This window comes from Hypomesus nipponensis, chromosome 22 (assembly GCF_054491055.1).
Source record: "Hypomesus nipponensis isolate SF chromosome 22, ASM5449105v1, whole genome shotgun sequence".
Classification (NCBI taxonomy): domain Eukaryota; kingdom Metazoa; phylum Chordata; class Actinopteri; order Osmeriformes; family Osmeridae; genus Hypomesus; species Hypomesus nipponensis.
In genome coordinates this window covers 6,232,869-6,255,930 of record NC_140382.1, presented here as the reverse complement: position 1 = coordinate 6,255,930, position 23,062 = coordinate 6,232,869, and the positions used below count along the sequence as shown (strand labels likewise).

Below are 23,062 nucleotides of genomic sequence, written 5' to 3'. Positions count from 1 at the left end.
ACCCCCCCCCCCCCCCCCTCCTCCAAGGCTACATATTTTCGTCATCATATGATGTCAAAGGAGGCGTGTACCGAGTTCTCTTGTATCAAACTACAGCCTGTAGAAAGAGAGGGCTGTAGGATAGGTTTTCCCCAGCGCGACAGATAGGGCTTGGGCGGTTGTGATTTGTTAGTGAAAACCCATAAAACGATTAGCCTAGTGGATTTATTTCTAGTAGGTTAATCTATAACATGTCCATGACAAACATGGACGCAGATATGACATTTTTGTCGGGAGAACATCTTTCTACAGATGCTGTTTGGCTATATTTGTCATGACATGGCTGCACATCTGGAACACTTTCTCTCAGTTTAACTCCAGATGTTTCAGGAAAGATAGCCTTTATCAAAATACAATCCATGTAGAAACCTTGGACTTTGGATCGCCACTGGGATTCCCCAGATAAACAACGCTAGATGTGATGTGTTACAAACTTTTGGTAAAAAAAAAAAAAAACTGAACTATTGGGAGGTGCTTTTTGGTTTGGAAACTCAACTGGAGAAGATCAGTGCCCGGAGAACTAAATGGCAACATTTTACGCACGGTGTGTCTGCAGTTGGCAACTGAAGTTACGCATTGGATTAGGTCTACTTAACCTGGACAACCCCAACTAAAGTATGAAGTCAGTAGGCGGCGCCCGATCATACCTTGCTTTTCGCTTAATTTTTAACTGAAAGCAAATACAGGAAGGACGAGTTTTCGTCGACACTGATCCAAGTGATCTTTGCTGTCCCGAATCACGCGAATTGCCAAATGTAAACTGCATTTAGGCTACAGGGATGTCGTCTGTCAAATTAAATTGATCTCTCAAAGTTTATCGGGCTGAAGAAAATAAACAATCCCATTGCAATAGCCGACATCAAGACGGATTATACAACTTTTATCTGATTTTAGTCTAGTGACATTCTACTGGTTTACTGATTCAAAGAAAAAGCTAAACTGAAAGTCTCACTACGTAGGCACCAAATGCTGCAATTTATTTTTTACAAATTGTTTCTGTAATATAGCAAACAATGAAGCTTAGTCGTCAGTTCACAGTTTTTGGAAGTGCCATATTTTGTGTAGTTGTCTTTTCGTTGTACCTGATGCTGGATCACCTTCAATTAGATCGCTCTAAAAACCCAAGCAACGGAGGAGATAAGTTTCCAAATGTAAGTTTTTCCACTGCTTTTTAATTTTTTTTTACACATCTGTTTTAGTAGGCTTGACAAAGTAACCAACTGACTGGCTTCAACTGTCTTGTATTTCTTGTGTCTGTTGGGGAATTTCGAGTCTGTGTCATTCATTGTCTGTTCTTACTGGGGGACTCATAGTATGTAAACGGTGGACTACATGTTTCCTCGCTGTTGCATTTTTAAAAGACGTGTCAACTACAGAGAGGGTTCAAATCGACGACCATGAAACGCGTGACTTCCTGGAGAGTCCAATGAGAATGAGCATTTCAGGGTGGAGAGAGCAGCCCTTCCTCCCCACGATCGATCAAAGGTCTTGTTATGTTTAGTTCTAGAGAAAAAGAGGGCTTTGTCATAGCTGGTGAAAAATGTACAGAGATTCTGAGCAAGCACGCTACCTGATATGACTTAACAGATGAATTGATCACATGATATTTGAAAGGGCTTTGACATGCATCCTGTCCCAGCTTGTCAACTGGCTGCCTTCCCCTTCCTTTATGCTTCCAGCAACACTCAAAGAAGAAAGTGTCACATGAGGCATTGTGAAGGTGTATAGCTGCCCTTTCTATGCAGTGGTGTTCCATTTCGTCCCCATAGCTCCCAGGGCAGCCCCAACAGCTCTACCCTGAGACGAATGTCTAATTATGATGTCTCCCTTTTTTGAACATTCCTTAAACATGACGCCCCCCGCTACCCCCCCCCCCCCCCCCATCCAGGGCCAGCTCACCGTCTTGCAGGACAAAATCGACCGTCTGGAGAGGCTCCTGGCGGAGAACAACGAGATCATCGGCAACATCAGAGACTCTGTCATCAACCTGAAGGAGCAGGTGAAGGACGGCAGGGAGGGCAACGTCAGCCAGGGCACCTACCCGGACCTGCTGCCCTCGCCTCCCCTGGTCCTGCCTGTCGACCCCGACGACTGCCGCTTTGCCTCCAGGGAGTTGTCCAAACCTGCTGAGGGAGTCCAGGTTAGTCTTGATGCATCTTAATGAACAGGAACTCCAACCGTTTTTTCTTTCCTATTCTCTCTCTGTCTCTGTCTAGCTCTTTTTCATAGTGTGTGCTAAACCTGTCACATGGATTGGCATGAGAAGTCTTAGAATCAGAATGAATTTAGTACTAACTCTCCCGATCCAGTTAAAGATAGTTCAGTAGTAGTTACAGTAACACATCTTGGGGGATCCCGTATAGGGATAGTGGGTCCTGTTTTGGTGGTTGTTTTGTTCAATAATTTTTCCCAAACATCAACCCTAGGACATTAACCTATTGAATATATCACAATACAATCAGTGGAGTTCAATAGGCCTAACTGTAGAAACTCTGTTAGAGAGACATCCATGTAATCTTCACAGGATGTAAACAAGAGGTTTAAAGATGGCGCTTCTCTCTCCTCTCCAGCTGCTGGACGTGTATGACCTCCTGACCTTTGACAACCCTGACGGGGGGGTGTGGAAGCAAGGCTTCGAAATCACCTACCAGAACAACGAATGGGACTCCCAGCCTCTGCAGGTCTACGTGGTTCCACACTCGCACAACGACCCTGGTGGGCAAATAGAATCAGACAACGTTACAGCACATCGACCGCAACTCCTTAGTGTGCTTTGTGACAGTGATATTGATTTGCGGATACATATAATTGAGTTACTATGTCAACGATTCATGGAATTCATGAAATAATTTAGGGTCAAACCAAATGAGAAAAGTGAATGTTATACATGGATAAGATATTACATCTGATATGCTGAGGGAGTTATAGTGTGTGAGAGACTGGATAGAAAAAGGTTAGAGACACAATGGAAAGAGAGGCAGCCTTCAGTCTTTGTCTCTCTCAGTTATGCCCAGTCACACCTCAACCGTAGACAAGAACTCGGAGGGCAGCTGTACTGGAAGTGTGTGTTTGGCGTGGTTGATATGTGTGTGTGTGTGTGTGTGCGTGTGTTGTGCTGGCGTGTGTGTCTGTGTTTGTGCAGCGCTGTGGTGTGTGTTGTGCATGTGGGTGTATAATATGGTCAAAGCATAGTGATCACCACTGATGCCCCTCTCTAAGGGCTCGGGGCTAGTTGGTAACAGGAGTGCTGTTCTTTTGTGTCCTCTCCCTCATGTGCAAGCTATTAACCTTGCCCCCGCCCCCGCCTCAGACCCAGATCATATCCTGGCCTGTTATTGTTCCTCAATCGACATGGCTCCATGATTTTGTAACCTGAACAGTGATTGGTTACACAGCTGCAGGTGACTCCTCAGCAGTGACCGCAGTTGTATTTCTGGTCTGACCAGGAACCTGGGCACTCCCACCGCAGTTTACCAATACAGATATTTTCTGTTTGACACAAACTAGGCAAGATGCCATGCAGATGGACAGGCGGGGCTTCCTGCTTCCCTACAGGGGAAACTATTCAGCCAGAGCCTCACACGATTCAGACCTCGGAAATCGGAAATAATTGTTTTTTACCTAGTACCATCCTGTGGGTTTTCAATTGAATGTGTTTTTTAAACAAACTTCAGTGAAAAAGTAAAAGGTTAATACAAAATACAAATACTGCATATAGAAAGTACAGAAAAAGTGCATAGTTCTGACAGTATTGGTGGTGGTGGTTAGAGTCAAGGAACAGACTGTAGTTAACAAACTCACATTTATCAAACTTGGCATAGGCCTGTAGGCGTGATTGGTCTGGGTTTTGGTGAGGCTACTGCTCTCGTCTCGACACGAACATGTCTGGTCTCGGCAATAGTGAATTATTATAGGATGTCTGACACCTAATGAACTTGGATAGTTAGAACTGCTTTTGTTTGAGGACTGGACGAGGGCAGCCATTACTGTCTTCACTTCAGTGAAAGGAAACACTACTGTGTGTGTGAGGCTTTTGGATGAGATACCCCTGCCTTGAATTCCTCATTTAATCCAGATAAGAAATGGTCTATTTGCCTACACTGTCTCCACTAGCTAAACAAAGAAACAAACACACATAGACAATTCCCCCGTGAGTACTGACCGCATCTTATTTAATCTTTGGCTCTGTGAAAGAATCCTGACGATGAGTTCAATTCTTGTCGTTTTTATTTGAACCTTTAAGTCATTCATGCATGGAAGGATTCTCATTAGAATTAATGCTCACGTGAAAAATAGTGGCATGTAGCACATTTCCTGCTCACGGTGATTGCGTTCATTCGTAGTGTATGTTATGGCTAATGGGAGTGATTCTGGGACTGGCGTTTAAAGCACCACGCCGCCCAACTTAGCCACCAAACCATAGTGACTGATTGACTGCATGAGCGAGTTGGTGAGTGAGATAGAAAGTGAGTCGAGGGGCATGCGTGTGTGTCAGTCAGGTGTGCACGTTTGGGAGCCAGTGCCCTGGACGTGTCCTTCTCATTCGGCGGGGCTGTCTGGTCCTTGTTTGTTCCAGGCTGGCTGAAGACCTTTGACGACTACTACCGCGACCAAACGCAGCACATCCTGAACAACATGGTGGTGAAGCTCCACGAGGACCACAGGAGGAAGATGATCTGGTCGGAGATCTCTTACTTCTCCAAGTGGTGGGAGAACATCGACGAGCAGAAGAGAGATGCAGTCAAGAGGTGAACAGAAATCATCTAACCGAGAGCTCGGAGAGACGATCTTTAGTCTGTGAGCTCTTGATTCGGGTCATCTTTAGAAAGAAGCTTTACAGTTTACAGATAGTCAGCTGTGTATCTTTTGGCATTTCAACAACTGTTTCTGGTTAGAGTAAGAGGGTAGGCATTGAACACGTAATCATTGTAAATGTGTGCATCTATTAAGCATCAGTATGCCATCGACTTATGAACTATCCAACAAAAACGTGACATCATTTTAGATATGACTGGAACCAAATGTTGCTTTGTCACCAGTGGTGACTGAGCACAGCTGAGAAGAGGCTTCCTCGTTAGTGGGTCTGGCTCTGTGTGGTTGACATAACGAGTGTGTGGTGAGAACCAGAAGGTTTAAGCAAGGAAAACGAACGGCCCTGTGGAGGTTTAACACGCTTTGCTGTTCACTTTTTTTCCATTAAAGCAAGGTTGTGTACAGCTGAGTGAAAGTCAGCAATACAGCGCAATAGACTGCTTTAATGGCAAGTGAATCAATGGCCAGCTGTGTTTCGGAGCATAGGGCAAGGATTCTCTGCCCTATCTCACTCGGTAATGGGCTGGAATTGCTTTAACAGGCTAAACTAACTTCAAATGTTCCTGGGTCATGAAATCAAGGAGTTGGTGGGGCCTGTGGAAGGCCCATGACCCAGCTTGCCATGTTTCTTACTATACTACCCCCCCCGACCCTGTCTTCATCTCTTTCCGTGCTCTCCGTCTCATTCAAATTCTCACTGACTCTTCCTCTTTCTCTAGGTCTATTTGTCAATTCTTTGGGTGTTCCTTTGGGTGTTGAGGTTGTTTTGAATGGGGCGGCATGGTGAGAGTGGGGTCCTTCTGTAGAGGATGGGAGGGGTGGATGCCTAGGCGGTATAGATGAGGGAAGGGAAGAGAGCTGCTCAGCTCAAAGAGCAGACCCAGGAAGTCTCAAAGAGCAGACCCAGGAAGAGAGCACAAATGGGGAATTGGCCATGCTCTCGTTTCCCTGGGCCGGTAGGCAATGCAGCTGTAGCCTTGAGAGATGCACGCCAACCCTGTATGAAATGCAACAAGCATTCCTGCTCCCAGTCTGAACACCAATTAAGAGTAGCAACCGGCCTGGGTGAAGGATGAAGATAAATGAAAAATCGGACACAAATATTTATTCACTATTGATTCAATTCACCGGGAGTTCAAAGCAAACTTGAAACATATTTTTTTACAATATTCGTTGTTTACTTCTTTAAGGGCATTCTTGCTCGTTTAATTTGCGTTCTATATTTTACTTGACTGAATTCAAGGTCTCAAGTTTAATGATTGCATTTTGCACATTATTAAAGAAGCAAAGCATAAGGAATCATTTTTTTCTGTAGTACAGTATGCCTTATAATCATAACATTTTATAGAGCTATTAACTATAACTATTTAGAGGATGGAAGTATATGTCCTTTGAATAGCCCTTTATTGATACTGATGCATGTTACATTTGGACAGTCAGACCACACTCAGCAGCAGCCCAGTTGTAGAGAACAGAAAACATTTGTGATTGAAAATGTCACATTTTTTGGAAAACGCCATGAAGAGCAGTTTGGAAGTTTCTATTAAGGAAGTGCTGAGTGGGCCTGTTTGTTTTGTGTTTTTTTTGTTTTGCTGGTCCTGCTGTTCTTCTGGGTCTCCAGAGGGATACACATACACCCACACACACACACTGTATAGTGTGCTATTGAAATAAACACCCCGACTCCTGGAAAAAAAAGGCTGACTCAGAAATCAGAGGAAGATGTTTCCTGTCCTAATAAGTAATGTGTTTTTTTTTCCAAAGATGGCATGGGAGTGAATGCCAATTAAAGCCCCAAAATGGAGGTGCTTTCCAAAGTGCTGTACACTGTAACTACAGTCTCTCTCAGACCACACACCAGGAGGAAATCTAACAGTTAAGATCAGATAGTGAGCGGAGTAATCACGAATGCACAGGCCCCTAGGGTGGTGTTTGGAGTCGGGTATCATGGGACATGAGTAGAAGACGTTATGTATGCTTGTCTTTTCCTTAGAGATAATGCTCTGCATTCAAGCTATGACAGTCAGGGAGACTCTCGGGGGGGCGGGGGGGGGGGGTGGAATCTGATTGGTTCTCTTATACAGCCGATCTTTGACATAGAGAGATGAGCAGAGAGGCACGTGTTGGGTTGGTGACACCGTCTGGTCCTGTTCTCGTTTGCCCAGCCTGGTGGAGAGGGGCCAGCTGGAGATGGCCACTGGAGGATGGGTGATGCCCGACGAAGCCAACTCCCACTACTTTGCTTTGATCGACCAGCTGCTGGAGGGCCACCAATGGCTGGAGAGGAATCTGGGTAAGTGCTGTAACAGATCTGGGCTAGGTTATGGATCGCAGCTGAGGGGAGACTACAACACGTGCGTTTTATAGAACTTTGGATACCACGAAGGCTCGTGCGCTTGAACAATGGGCGAAACGTAATCACCTGACCTATTTAACCGTCTTCTAAAGTGCATCGCATTTCATTCTTGGTGTGGAAACCAAGTTGTGTTTATTTGTTGATCGTGTGGTGTACCTACCATCAGCTGACCGTTGACCTCTGCTCCCACAGGGGTCAAGCCTGTGACGGGCTGGGCGGTGGACCCGTTTGGTCACTCGCCCACTCAGGCTTACCTCCTGAAACAGGCGGGGCTTAGCAACATGCTGATCCAGAGAGTTCACTACTCTGTGAAGAAACACCTCGCCTCCAGCCAGAGCTTGGAGTTCTACTGGAGACAAAACTGGGGCAAGTAGCTGGAGTGTGCTCTCCCACACATACACACACACACACATGCTTGCACACCCATGCACACACACACACACACACACGTGTATACACGCATGGACCACACACAAACACACACTGGCTGTCCCTAAAAGGCTGAGCTCAGATTAGCCTTGACCAGAAACTTCACACAGGAAGATAAACAAGATGCTGACTGAAAGGGGAACAAACTTGAAATGAAATGTATATATAAATCCCGGGGAAAAAACAGATAATACATGCTTAGGCTGAGCTTGTTGTGATTATCAGAACACACAGGACTCCCCCTCTCATTCCCTCCCTCATTCCCTCCCTCATTCCCTCCCTCCCTCCCTCATTCCCTCCCTCATTCCCTCCCTCATACCCTCCCTCATACCCTCATTCCCTCCCTCATTCCCTCCCTCATTCCCTCCCTCATTCCCTCCCTCATTCCCTCCCTCATTCCCTCCCTCCCTCCCTCCCTCCCTCCCTCCCTCCCTCCCTCCCTCCCTCCCTCCCTCCCTCCCTCCCTCCCTCCCTCCCTCCCTCCCTCCCTCCCTCCCTCCCTCCCTCCCTCCCTCCCTCCCCCTGCCACTTCTGTGCTGCTTTCAACTGGTGTTTACATATTTACACGGGCAGATCCTGGCGGGGAGGTCTGATCCAGAGGGACTGTCGAGGTCGTCGTGCGGTCTAACGTGTTGTGTTTGGGATGTTTCACATTCCAGCGTTCACTCTGTTCAGTGCTGTACAAAACCAGGGTGTTTAGGGTTGGACATACAGGACCAGTGTGCTCCAGATCAGTGTGTTGCGTTGTCTACAGACCTGCGTTGGACAGACCAGTGTGCTCCAGATCAGTGTGTGGCGTTGTCTACAGACCTGCGTTGGACAGACCAGTGTGCGGAGTGGGGAGCAGATTGTGTGACAGGCTCCAGCAGTAGAATGAGGGACAGCAGCATATGGCATGTCGTATGTAACATGTCGAGCATTCAGCGTCGAAACGTCTCATGTCCAGTGGTAATGACACACGTATCACATGTTCAACCAGGGTCTCTTAACAGAGGCCCGAGGACCGTAAACCCTCTTTAACATGCGAGTGCCAGGAGCATGATCGGCTCGTATTCCACGTAGGGAAAGCGTTGCCGACAGCAACTTGGACCGCCACAGTGCCACAACATTGTAATCGGGAGGGAGATATTTATTTGATATTATTTACACATACTGTATGAGAGATTCATTCACATTAGCCAGGAACCATCTATGTTGGGATGTCTGGCAGTGGTAACACAACAGGCTTTGTTGGTTTGTGGGTATGGATGGAGCATCCAGAGCTACTGGGCACAGATGCCACATGACTGGTGATTATTCTGCTGCCCGGCCAAACTACGGAGCTCTCAACCCTCTCACTGTCAGCTGCACGGCCAGGCCGGTTTTATAATCTGATCCAGTAGAAATGATGTGAGTTATCTATTATGAGTTTTGTTATTGTTAGTGAACTGCAGAGCAGCGGATAACGTCCATCACAGAAGACCACGCTCTCTAGATGATATCTCTCCATTTCTCCGTTTCATACTCCTTTTATGCTGTCACAGAGTTGAACTCTCATTCACTCCACAGTGGGAGAGAACTGAGAGAGACATACCAAGAGAAGGAGAGCGAAAGAGGGAGTGTAGGGACAGAGAGAGTATAGAGAGAAAGAGAGAGGAGGTAGAGTGCAGAAAGAGAGGAGGTAGTGTAGAGAAAAGAGAGATAGTGTAGTGCTAGAGAGAGAGAGAGAGCTGAGAGAGCTGAGAGAGAGAGAGAAAGAGAGAGAGAGAGACAGAGAGAGAGAGACAGACAGAGAGAGAGACAGAGAGAGACAGAGAGAGAGAGACAGAGAGAGACAGAGAGAGACAGAGAGAGACAGAGAGAGACAGAGAGAGAGAGAGAGAGAGATGAAAGAGCGTGTAAAGAGATGGAGACGAGGAGAGGGGGAGAAACAGATTCTGTTTGTTTGTCTCCACCAATTGCCAGAGGGTCCACATTCCCCAATTAGATAACTTGATGTCTATATTCTGTGGGTAACAGCCTGGAAACAAAACAAACTGTCTTTTAATAAATATAAGATTAGACATTGAGCAGAATCGATTAAATAACATTTAAAAATACATTCACATTCACGAATTCTTTCATTCAAACTTAACAGATCTGTTAAGTGTTTTTCTGTACAGTCTTTACAGTGCTTTCATCTAAAAAGCTTGTGTTTGTGTGCAGACCAGGAAGCCAGCACGGATATCCTGTGTCACATGATGCCATTCTACAGCTACGACGTGCCCCACACATGTGGGCCGGATCCCAAGATCTGCTGCCAGTTTGACTTTAAACGACTTCCGGGTGGGCGGATCAGCTGCCCCTGGAGGGTGCCACCGCAGCCAATCACGGAGGGAAACATCCAGGAGAGGTGACCAAGAGCCAAACGCATGCACTGTTTCGCTGCCATACCTCCCTTCCTGTTTCCCTCAGTGAGACTACACAGTATTGAGCTGTCTCAGCATATTTCACACAGAAATGTGTCTGGCCTATCATGACCTTTCTTGACATTGTGGTTCTCTGACCTCCTCCACCAGGGTCCAGATGTTGCTGGACCAGTACAGGAAGAAGTCCAAGCTCTTCCGGACTAAGGTGGTTCTGGTGCCTCTGGGGGACGACTTCCGCTACACAGAGGCTCTAGAATGGGACCAGCAGTTCCAGAACTACCAGAAGCTCTTTGACTACATGAACTCCCATCCAGAACTACACGTCAAGGTGTGTATTTGTGAATGAACGAAGACATGATTGAACAAGCTTTCTGGCTAGACACATTACAAAGCCCATCGCTCTGGATGTACGAACTATCTTGACGACATCACATCGGCCGTCTGTTGGGGGGCCGTCTCTACATCCTTTCCCTGTGTTGCTGTTCCAGGCCCAGTTTGGCACGGTCACAGACTACTTTGCGGCCCTGAGGCAGGAGGCCCCGGCTCAGTCGGGCGCCCAAGGCGCCGCCGCCCCCGGAGCCTCCCTGCCCGTGCTGAGCGGAGACTTCTTCACCTACGCGGATCGAGACGACCACTACTGGAGCGGCTACTTCACCTCCAGGCCTTTCTACAAGCGCCTGGACCGAACCCTGGAATCTCACCTCAGGTATAGCCGGAGTGGGCTTCTGACACCGGCTGTCTGTGGTACACGAGGGTCACATGTCCCTCCAGGAGGAAGCGTCCCTCCAGCCAGGGGAAGAGCAGCACACGTCCAGAGGTTTTAGTGACTGTAGAGCTGAATGTTTCTGTGGAGAAGTAAACGGTAAAAGTGCTCCACAGAAATGTGTTCGAGATGAGCACGTTGCTTGATGAGGATATGCTCAGTATAGCCACAGGACAGCAGACAGACTGTTTTCATCGACTGCAAGATTAGTCATGACGTAACAAACACTTGATAAAAAGAAGTTGTGCTCTTTGATGTTTGATTCAATTAATCAAAGACATGCCCGTTAATGAAAAATGTGTCATTATCGTGGTTCAAACGCAAATTGAAAATGGAAATGTGTGTGTATGTGTGTCATTTTCAAGTGTTCGTGATTAGAGCCGGTCACAATGTCATTAATATTCTGTTTATTGTGAGGGTTTTATCCTCATGCTTTAAATGACAAGCTGACAACCCATCAGACGCACACACGAGCAGTCCCACATGGGCGCATGTGAGGGCTAGGTGGTGACCTGGATGTGGGTCTGTGTCTGGGCTAGGTGGGGGTGTAGGGTCTGTGTGTGGGCTAGGTGTGGGTGTAGGGTTGTTCCCACTGTGGAACCCCACAGACACTGTCCTCATTACTGCCTGGAGGCCCAGTCAGATATACTGTAAACACGTGCACACACACACGCACACTACTTGCACAACTACGACTGTGCTATAAGCAAAACAAACCACAGTGAGCAGACTAAACCTAAACAGACAGACAGGGCTGTGTTCCTAGATAAAATGTAGCCATAGATAGACATAAATAGACTGAGAAATATGCTGTCATTGTATACAACAAAATGCTAAGTTTTTATTAACATTTTGCAAAAGTGCCTTTGTGTCTAAATATAGTCGGACGGCACAAAAGGTGGGTTTTTAACACACAGTCAGATAAATTAGTCTTGACAATCTTTCTTGTCTTTCTTTCTTTCAACTTGTGTGTGAGACTGCACAGTATGGGGTGTATGTCTGTCTGCTCTCATCATGGCTGAGAGAGAGACGCTGTCTTCAAGGTCATTATTTCCCTTTCTCTCTCTCTCTCTCTCTCTCTCTCTCTCTCTCTCTCTCTCTCTCTCTCTCTCTGTCTCTCTGTCTCTCTCTCTCTCTCTCTCTCTCTCTCTCTCTCTTTCTCTCTCTCTCTCTCTCTCTCTCTCTCTCTCTCTCTCGCTCTCGTTCTTTCTTTGTCTTTCTTTCTCTCTGTCTCTCTTTGCAAATAGTTATTTTGGAGGAAAGTAAAGGAAACACTGTAGTTCAGGAACACTGTTATCTGGTCCAGCTATGATGATGTGATGGCGTGCTGCTGTCTACAGAGGCAGCTTCAATGTGTCCGACTGTGGTTTCACCCCTTAAGTAAGAACAGGATGTGTCTCCAACATAGCTTTGCCATGACAGGGGGGCTTCATAGTGAAGCAGCTACTGTGTTGCTTTTGATTATGAACAAACTATTTATGTTTTTCTCTCTCTCTCTCTCTCTCTCTCTCTCTCTCTCTCTCTCTCTCTCTCTCTCTCTCTCTCTTTCTCTCTCTCTCTCTCTCTCTCTCTCTCTCTCTTTCTCTCTCTCTCTCTCTTCTCTCTCTCTCTCTCTCTCTCCCTCCTCCAGGGCAGCTGAGATCCTGTTCTCCCTCGCCTTGGCCAACATAAAGCATTCTGGGAAACCAACTGATTTCCCAGCTGTAGAGAACTACAAGCTTCTAACTGAAGCCAGGAGGAACCTGGGTCTGTTCCAGCACCACGACGCCATCACAGGGACCGGCAAGGACTGGGTCGTCGTTGACTATGGAACCAGGTAGCCCATTCTAACACTGCTCACACAGTGGGAAAATAACCCAATGCTGGACCTGTAGGGATGCCTTACCTACCCCTTTGTAGTTCTGATGGATCTGCTACTATATTCTGCTCTCAGGCTGTTCCACTCCATCCTGAATGTGAAACAAGTGATGGTGAACTCTGCCCATTGGCTGGTGCTGTCGGACAAGAGCACCTACAGTCACGACCCCTCCCACTTCTTCTTACAAATGGTGAGAGATGCCATGTAGTGCTGCGATCCCCACTCATGAAGGCCTCGCTAGGGTGTTCCAGGACCAACGATCCTTCCGGATGAACATGTTTTTGTTTTTTTCCGTCCGTTTATTTGACAGCAAGCTGTGAAGTATGTCGGTGTTGTGTGTGTGCATGCGGGCATGTTGATGAAGAGTGAGTGCGTCGTGCCGTAGTGAGTTTGTGTGTACGTGCAGAGGCTTAGTGCGTTTGTGTGTCGTTTTGTGGAGTGTGTATATGTTTGTGTGTAGCCTACCTTTGAAGTGTTTACCTCTCACCTCAGGCAATGTCCCTCAAGGAGGCTCATTGGCTGATTTTAATATGCAAATTGCCTAAGCAGGAAGTCAACTTCAATTTTCCAAACGCTGTAACCTCTTCTTGAGGCTTCCTTGTTAGGGAGCGACATTCTGTCTTGTAATGCATCAAAACACATTCCAACCAAAATGCAAACTGCATGGCCCAGAGACAGAAGGAGGAAATGAACTGGATTGAAGAAATCTGTGCTAGAACTGCAAAATAGATATTGCAAAATGCGAAATATATTTGTAGGAAACAGAAAAAAAAAAGAGGTTTGAATAGATGAGGTGTTGACACTGGTGCCGTGGTGTTTGCTTGTGTGTTTGTTTATCCACTGGACCACGTGATTGTGTTCCTCAGGATGACATCCAGCCAGCTCAAGATGCCCTGCCAAGGAAGACGGTTCTGAAGATCAGTGCAAAGCTTCGGTAAGGTCCACCATGAGATCAAACGATCCAGTCCCAACGTATCTCCATCTCACTCGACCAAAACACATCAGGTTTCCAACTCAAACAGCTTGGTTTGTGTGTTTCCCTCAGGTCGCTGGTCATTTATAACCCCACTGAACAGGACCGCTCCTCGGTGGTCTCTGTGTACGTCAACACACCCCACATCCGCGTGCTCACTGCCCACGGCCTGCCCGTCCCCTCCCAGGTCAGCGCTGTCTGGGAGGATGCAACAACCGCCTCCAAGGAGTCCTTCCAGGTAAGAGCGCAGGACTTTGCACATGGTAACAGTGAGTAAAACATCACCAAATATCATACATCCAAAAAGTTTGTTTATTAAGTTCCTCATCTTGATACTGAAACATGCAAAGCTATGTCTACAATGGGAAAAACATGCAAAGCAAGCCAAACCGAAAACGGTTCAGTTTCATGGATGTCCCTCTCTCTTTAGTTGTCGTTCTGGGCCCAGGTGCCAGCCCTTGGCCTGGGTCTGTACCAGCTGGGGGAGGGGCTGAGCGGAGTGGCCGACAAGTCGGACTACCTCTTCCTCCGGGAGGGCTCCCAGCTGACCGTCAGCGTCGACCACTTCAACGCGGCCCTCCCCCAGGACGTCACCACCCCCCTGAGCATCCAGAACCCCCACCTGCAGCTCTGGGTCTCCACTGCCACAGGCCTCATGGAGGTAGCCTGCCTTGTACTCGTTTGTTTGTTTTTGTCTTTGTCGAACAAGTCGTTGTGTCTCACAATGGGATTGTTAAAGAGCCCTGGCTCCCCCAAGAAAGGGCGTCTCAGGTGTGTGTGTGTGTGGGTGTAACCGGGATACAAAATCTCCAAGCATAAATACAACTCAAACATTTGTTTGCTAGCGACCTCACAGCCACTAAGATCACATCAGGGTGAGGTAGCCTGTTTGTAGTCGTGACATGGGTGCAGCTGGATCATGTGACCCGCCTCTCCATCCCCCCCGCTGTAGAGGCTGAGACGGAAGGAGGGCGGCTCGGAGCACCAGCTCAAGGTCCAGTTTGCCTGGTACGGCACCACTAACAACCGGGACAAGAGCGGCGCCTACCTGTTTCTGCCTGACGGGGAAGCCAAGGTATCCCTGACAGCTCTGTTCCACTCAGCACTCCGTGCTGAGCTTGACGAGAAGAAGTGTTTTTTCCTTCTCCTCTTTACGGTTTATGGCTAGCTGGGAATGTTGCGTGCGTTAGGGCGGGTTACAGACACATTGATTTGTCTCCCTCCTCCTCCTCCTCCTTTTCTCCCTCCTCCTCCTCCTCCTCCTCCTCCTCCTCCTCCTCCTCCTCCTCCTCCTCCTCCTCCTCCTCCTCCTCCTTTTCTCCCTCCTCCTCCTCCTCCTCCTCCTTTTCTCCCTCCTCCTCCTCCTCCTCCTTTTCTCCCTCCTCCTCCTCCTCCTCCTCCTCCTCCTCCTCCTTTTCTCCCTCCTCCTCCTCCTCCTCCTCCTCCTTTTCTCCCTCCTCCTCCTCCTCCTCCTCCTCCTCCTTTTCTCCCTCCTGCTCCTCCTCCTCCTCCTTTTCTCCCTCCTCCTCCTCCTCCTCCTCCTCCTCCTCTTCCTTTTCTCCCTCCTCCTCCTCCTCCTCCTCCTCCTCCTCTTCCTTTTCTCCCTCCTCCTCCTCCTCCTCCTCCTTTTCTCCCTCCTCCTCCTCCTCCTTTTCTCCCTCCTCCTCCTCCTCCTCCTCCTCCTCTTCCTTTTCTCCCTCCTCCTCCTCCTCCTTTTCTCCCTCCTCCTCCTCCTCTTCCTTTTCTCCCTCCTCCTCCTCCTCCTCCTTTTCTCCCTCCTCCTCCTCCTCCTTTTCTCCCTCCTCCTCCTCCTCCTCTTCCTTTTCTCCCTGCTCCTACAGCTGTTCACTCCCAAAACGCCCCCAGTGATCAGGGTGACCCGGGGCCCCATCTTCTCAGAGATCACCACCACCTTCCCTCAGCTGACTCACACAATCCGCCTCTACAACCTTCAAGGTAAGAAGCAGCATTCCCTGACAGCCACGGTTGGCTTAGTGCTTCTCTGGGGTAAACACAGCTGTCAGAAAAGACCGACAAGTGAAAGGAAGTATGTCGATTTCCGGAATGAAGAAGGACAGCAAAGTTATCAGAGACCGAATATAGAACACAGACCCTCAAAAACAAAAAAAAATGCTTTGTTTTGAAACTTTTTTGTAAAGAAATGTGGAAAAGATTGAGTGGGCAATCTTACAAAAGGTTGGCTGTGGAGCTGAGGAAGGTGTGTGTACTTCTTCTGGATGAGAAAGTGTTTGTCATGCCACAACTGCAGAGAGGCCTCCTGCGGGGGCCTTTGCTGCTGCCTGAGTATGGGGTCACATCATAGATCTCTGTAATAGGCTCCTCAGTCTGGCTCCAGTGCTCCAGTACTGTGGCTAGCCTGGAGATACACACACACACACAACGCTTCATTTAGCCGCAGTGCTCTGCTCCTGAGGCCGCTGCATCCTCTCACGGACACACTGCTGGTTCACCCACCCCATTAAGCCCACCTCCACTGGCCCAGACCGACCCACCCGACCCCCCCCCCCCCCCGACCCTACTGCTAAATCAAATGCACTGTACTCTACTGTTATTCAGGCAATGGACTGTTGTCTATGCTCACACTCATCCTCCTGTAAGTGTTCCCCATCATTGTCCATCCATAAGGCTGCGTTTCCATTTCTGTTTTCCCTTTTATGAGTCGACACATACAACGGCCGTGCTCAGGGCTTTTCTCATGCATTTGCACGCGTTTTCATCTCAACAACTGGGGCACGTTTAAAAACCAGGAGAACCCCCTTCACCCTCCTCGTGGATTAATTAAATTAGAGTTAGGTATTATGATATCAAACAATGTACTTTTGCATCCCACATCTCCAGAAAAGATAATGTAATCCCCATGAAGGGATTAGCATGCTCGTAGACCTACTGGAGTACACGTAAAGTAATTAAAATCTCCAACCAAACCACAGAAGGTTGTTTCAAAAGCATTACATCAAATAAAAAAGTTGATATGATGAAATAAAAATAATTGTAATAAGAGATATTGGGTTAGGGTGCATGGGTTAGAGTATCATGGTGCATGAATCAGAAACGTCTCAAACTAATATGAAACTCCATCTCATGTTTTCAAGACCCTTTCTCTTCCTCTTTTCTCTTGCTGTTCTCTCTCGCTCCCTTCATTTCTCTCCCACTTTATCCCCTCAACTGCCTCCCATGCATCCATCTATCTCTTTCTCCCTCTCGCATTCCTTCTCTCTCTTTACATACATGTATCTATATTTATATATATCTATATCTATTGTATCTATATATCTCCCTTCATCTCTGTGTCCCACCCATCTGTCTTTCTGCCTCCCCCCCTTCACCCCCTCTCCCCCTCTTCCCCCCTCCGCAGGTGTTGAGGGCCAGGCTGTAGAGATCTGCAACACTGTGGACATAAGGGGGGAGTTCAACCGTGAAATTGCAATGAGGATAACATCTGACTTGGACAGCGAGGATCGATTCTTCACAGATCTCAATGGCTACCAGGTAGGATCCCCGTCCCTGTCTGACAGACACACACACTCACACACACACTCACACACACTCTCACACACACACACACACACACACTCACACACACACACACACACGGCCATGGACGAGGACTACACCCATTTGTTTGACTCTCTCAATTGCGCACAAGTGTTTCGAGTTCATACCAGACAGCTGTTCTTTTGTCACTTCTGAACAACAGATCGATGACTCAGCTGGTTGAAGTAGCCAGCTAGATGACAGTATATCCATGTGGGTGAGCGTGGTGCATTAAATACACATTCAAGGGGATGTACAGTGAGTCCTTCACAGAATGAATATTCTGTAGAGAGACTGGGAACGGAGTTCACATGACTCAATAAAACGTTCCAAACATATAATGCATTGCAACAGTAGTACAGAGACTGCAGTAGGCGTGCAAGTATAGAGGTTCGACGCCCAAGTCGGTTGAAGTAAAAACGCAAGACACTCCGGCCCTGTCTGGTGATATAAGTCACCATGGAAACCCTAGAACATTTGAATTCGAACCGATCCAGACCTCAAACCCGGTGACCTGGCGTGGCATCCCTGCCTCTCCAGTTCCGGCCCTGACCTGATAGTGCCTCCACAGACCAGCTTCACTCTCTGTCATTGGGGACAACTGGGAGGGATTGTTCTAGATTGAATTCCTGGACTTCAGAAGCTGTTACTGTGAAAGCGAATCACGATGATGCTAATTGACTCTTTAAAAGGGAGCTGTGGCTGTGAAGCCATTTTCCCAAACAGAGGCGAAAAAGAAACGAAAAATCTCCCCGAGTTTGGTTTGAACATTGTGAATTGAATGCCAAATGCTTCAAAGCAGAATCGGATGATTTAAGAGGGCATTAAGTAGGCTGCGCGCAGATGTGTCCGTGTTGCCAATTGGACATGCCGCCACAGTTTCGCTAAAGAATCTGTTTGCTTTCCTCCAAATCTCAATTTGCAACTTTTCCGTCGTTTGACCACGCTCTCTGGGATTAGCCGGGATTTAACGCCCATCAGACATGAGCTGGGGATTTTATTTTCTTCTTCTCCAAACCCCCCCCCCCCTCGCTCCCAGAAGACCAGACAACAAACCGTCTGTTAGAGCACCGTCTGCCCGCAGATAAAGGAAGTTTGTAGGCTTAGTGAAGTCAGATAAAGTTCCAATTCTCCCCAGTGAATCAGATCAGAGTGTGGAGCCACCAGATCGACAGTCTCCTTGTACTCTCCCTGATCAGAAGGTCATGTTTGTGTTTTTGTGAGATGTTTGATAGGCCTGTTAATCAAAAGTTGCATTGAAACTATTTGGGAGGACTTAAAAGTTGATGTAAGGCCATGTCAATGATGTGCTGTGTGACTCAGATCCAACCCAGGAGAACCATGGCCAAGCTGCCCCTGCAGGCCAACTTCTACCCCATGACCAGCATGGCTTACATCCAGGACCACAGCTCCAGACTCACCCTGATCACCGCTCAGTCCCTAGGAGCCGCCAGCCTTAAACCCGGTGTGTGTATATCTGGGTTTATGGGTGTGTGTGTGTGTGTGTAAACAGCATATGTTTGGGTTTGGGTGTCAATCATTCATTTTCCCAGCTGTTGTGGACTCGCTCACACATTTCTTTCCGTAAGATCACGTGACAACTCGCGAGACTACTAAACCAGTGTGAGCTCAACGTTTTAACTCCACACACCTGACCTGTGACCTCCACCATCCCATCCCCCCCCAGGTCAGCTGGAGGTCATCATGGACCGCCGCCTCAACCAGGATGACAACCGAGGGCTGGGCCAGGGCGTCCTGGATAACAAGCTGACCGCCAGTGCCTTCCGCCTGCTGGTGGAGGGGAGGAGTCAGGGAGACCCAGAGGGGAGGAGTCAGGGAGACACGGTGCACAAACAGATGAACACGCTGTACACTGGATCCAACTACAACTGTAGTATAGGACACCCAGCCCTGTCCACACAGACCTGCATCTATGTCCTGTGCGTGTAGATGACCCATGCATCTCTGTCCTCGTTTGTGTAAAGGCTCAATGTTTCTCTTGGCTTTGTCCTCCTCCAGGAAAAGAAGGCTTCGACGGTCAGCTACCCTTCCCTGCAGAGCCACATGTCCTCCCTGTACCTGAACCACCCCCTGCTCCCCATGGCAGTGAACCCTGAGGATGGGGCCCTGGGCCTGGCCTCCTTCAGCCCGCTGGCCTCCTCCATGCCGTGCGACATCCACCTGGTCAACCTCCGCACCATCCAGGCCAAGGTGACGTCAACAGCCGGCCAGCTGCCTCCCTCTCCGCCCTTTCTGTTTCTCTCTCTTTCTCTCTCTTTCTTTCTCGACCTCTCTTCTATCTCCTTTCTCTGTTAACCTCCCTCGGGTTTTCCCTCTTCGTCCCTTTCTTTATCTCTCCCTCCATCTCTCTATCTCCCTTTCCCTTCGTCTCTCTCTCCGGCACATTTTGCTTTTTACCGTCCCTTCTTTTTCTTTCTTCCAGTCTTAATAGCAGTGTGTTAACCCTGATCATATCGATCTGGGCCAGCTCCATCCATGATTGGCTTGATTAGACAGCCGTACCCTTCTCCCGGCTGCGCGGTCCAGCTGCACTCCCAGGGCCTTGCTGGGCCACAGCCTCGTAACAGAGCCACTTTGGAAGTCACAGATCGCACTAATTGCACCACAGGGAGACGAGATCTACCAAGCAATTCATTTTCTTCGATTGAGAGGGTGCTCTGAGACATCCAGGCCAACCCTTCAGAACCGGAGAGCGGGTGTGGTTCAGGCCAGGGCCCCTGCCTGCACCGCCTCTACCTACACTTATTATTCACCGTGGCAACAACTCGGTGTATCGAGCCAGAAACCGTGGACAACAGGGGATGAGATCGACTTGTACTTGTTCATTTGGGCCGAACTGCAATAACCCCCACTGCTCTCCTCTCTTTCTCTATTCCCTTCTCCCTCCTCTCCTCTCCATCCTACCCCCCCCCCCCTCTCTCCATCCCCTGTTACTCCCCTCACTTCTACCCCCTCCCATTCCCCCCTCCCCTTAGAATGTGTTTCTTGAACATGGTTGTGGAAATGCAGCTGACCTGTGAAAGAGAAGCCTCTACAATAAGCCCAGTGTTGAGGAGAACAGGATTGTGTGTGTGTGTACGTGTGACAGGGGTGTGTCTGTGGCGTGTGTGTGTGTAACAGTGGTGCGTGTGTGTGTGTGTCTAACAGGGGTGTGTTTGTGGCGTGAAGAATCTCTTTTCTCTTCCGCAGGAGGAGGGAGGAGGGCCGTCGGGCGAGGCTGCTTTGATTCTACACAGGAAAGGCTTTGACTGCAGCCTCTCCAACAGGAACACAGGCCTACTGTGTGCCACCACCCGTGGAAAGGTAAGCCCTCCACTCACACCCAGACAGGCATGAACACCCACATCAGACACACTGCAAGGCATACACACACACACACACAGAGACATTTGAATAAGGTCTCTTTCAGGAGGGAGCTTTCCCTCGAGCGATCTGAAGCCGTTCTGAAGTCACGTGATCAAGAGGGGAAGGAAACACCTCTGTCAATTCACAACCTTTGTTTTCTGACGTTGGGACAGCTCATGAGAGCATATTCGTTCTCAGTCTGTCTCTGAATAGGACTCGATCTGACTCCATGTATGTGTGTACGGCTGTGTTTTCTCCCAGATGGACACAGAGACGTTCTTTTCGGAGCTAAGATTCCAGAGCATCTACCCGGTCTCTCTGTCTCTGATGCATCAATCTGAGGGAGTGCCCGGCCAAGGAGAGATCAGCCTTAAACCCATGGAGATCAGCACATACCGTGTGCAGCTTAGATGAGCTCCACCCATGGAAGCCCCAACTGGCCCGCACCGTGAAACGTTTCAAATACTCATCGGTTCTTGATCCTCTGTCAGCAGGGCCTATGCAGCGTTGAGCCTGGGACCAAAACAGAGAGCGAGCAAGGAAGTGAGAGGGGCGGAGGAGAGATGAACAGAGGGAGAGGTTATAGAGAGAGGGAGGAGGGTGGATGGAAGAAATGGAGGTAAAATGTAGGGAAATGGACGGGGACTAGAACTAGAATGCAAGTTTCAGAGTCAAGTGCAATATGAATCCAGTACAGTGTCCCTATACTGAAGTGTCAGGGTATGGGTGGCTGGATAAATGAATGTATTAAGGAATGAGTGAATGAATGAGTGACCACATTTAAACAGTGCTTTGAGTTTCTCACTCAAACCTATTGTACTGAGAAGACATAGCAACCAGTCACATTCCCTTACCATAAAACAGAAAACCGGTTGACTTTACAATGTGATTTCAAATGCAGAGAAAGAGGTATGGCTTCAATTGTAAGCGATGCAAAAAGACCTTCCAGCCTTCCTTGGTATCTCAGAAGGGAAGGATACAGACCCAGTCTTCTCCTGCTTCCAATATTTTTAAGAAATCGTCCAACAATGTGAGATTGCATAACACAATGCTGTTTTTTAATTGTTCCAAAGACAAGACTTTACCAGTGCCTTATTATTATTAGTGGAGAATCACGTGATGAAGGCCTACAAACAGGATGTTTGTATTCGGAGATCGTCCCGTATAATTTGACATGGATGCAAAAGGACTGCAGCCATGTGCTCACATGAACTGATATGGGTCTGTTGTTATGACCCCTCTCATTGTCTGTTAAGGTTCACTTCAGGAAAATAATTTGTTTTATGACTTGGACTCTACCACATTTAGCCAGCATAATTTCAGCAAACCCTAGCATGTCTAATTCATCGTCAGTCAGTTTTCATTGTGGCGCCTAATGATGACATCACCACTGGTATAACAATGCTGGTAGCCTCTAAACCCTCTTTAGTAACAGTGATTCAGGTGGATGTATTGGTGCAGTACTGCAGTCCTGTACACCCCATAGCCCACACTAATAATGAAGCTATGCAGTCATCTTTGATGGAAAACAGTTATGCATTATTCCACCCACCTGACTGTGGTGCTCTGTGTGTTTCTGCTAAGGAACTCCAAGCAGTCAATGTGCTACTTTGCTTCTTTTGCTTGTCGGCTAAACAGCCATTCCAAAGCCAAAGGTCACACACCCACTGGGATCTGTTGCAATCTGCATACTTGTCTTCATGGAGGCTTGGATGTTTAACACGTTGAAACTGACACCATGAGACAGCCATTTTTACAATCTAGGACTCAGTAAATATGACGTCCTTTAGAATTTCTTTTGTTTGACCAATTGGTGAAGTTCCAAGGAGAATGTTTGGTTTGGATGTTTACAGTGTGACCAAGGAAGGCATAGGGAGCAGGGAGGTAGACCCAACAGGTGATCAGATAACACAGTCCTTGTTCTCCACTGAGTAGGGCCGTGAAGACCGCTGATTGACACTAAGAACAAGTTTGATGAGTATCAAAAGCCTTTAGGTAGTCTCTAAAAGTACTCTTAAGGCAAATTTTCATGTTTCTTCTCAAAAGTTTTTCTTTGTAAGGAATCTTACCTGCTGGACAATAGCCTTGACATTGACATTTAGCGTCATCGGCCTGAAGCTACACTGAAGACGTGTCAGGCACAAAAAAGATTCATGCCATGGAGCACATTTTGTGTTACATGGAGTACCATTTGTTGACATTCAATGGTAATTAAATGTTTTGTGTCAAGTGAAAGTATGTATATTAATGTGGGGAAAATGTTTGAATGGGATATATGAATGTCAGGCAGAAAGTTTAAGCTAATTGTTTATCTATCAATTATCTGGTCAATTTGTTATCCTTTTGTCAAAATATGTTTATTTGGGGTGATTTTAATGAATGATATAGCTATGCTTCTCTTGCAAAATTATTGTGATTATTTTGGGGGAAATTCTGTTTCAGGGGAAATAATATAAAAAAAGGTAGCTTAACATTTTGATGTTGTTACATTTTCTATTCTGTAAACGTAAAACGACTGTAGAAT

The 23,062-nt window shown here is 47.7% G+C and overlaps 1 protein-coding gene across 1 annotated transcript; it reads left to right on the top strand.

Annotated features, from left to right (window-relative positions):
* Window positions 1-130: 130 nt before the first annotated feature.
* man2a1 (mannosidase, alpha, class 2A, member 1) lies at window positions 131-23,014 on the top strand. Its single transcript, XM_084686589.1, has 22 exons — window positions 131-1,190; window positions 1,928-2,179; window positions 2,610-2,754; window positions 4,616-4,787; window positions 7,017-7,144; window positions 7,400-7,573; window positions 9,821-10,007; window positions 10,174-10,351; window positions 10,512-10,729; window positions 12,417-12,602; window positions 12,720-12,834; window positions 13,511-13,578; window positions 13,690-13,855; window positions 14,048-14,278; window positions 14,570-14,692; window positions 15,459-15,573; window positions 16,994-17,127; window positions 18,496-18,637; window positions 18,860-19,017; window positions 19,192-19,383; window positions 20,383-20,496; window positions 20,800-23,014. The coding sequence occupies exons 1-22, from the start codon at window positions 1,053-1,055 to the stop codon at window positions 20,950-20,952; spliced, it is 3,489 nt and encodes a 1,162-aa protein (XP_084542715.1). The 5' UTR covers window positions 131-1,052; the 3' UTR covers window positions 20,953-23,014.
* The last annotated feature ends 48 nt before the right edge of the window (window positions 23,015-23,062 follow it).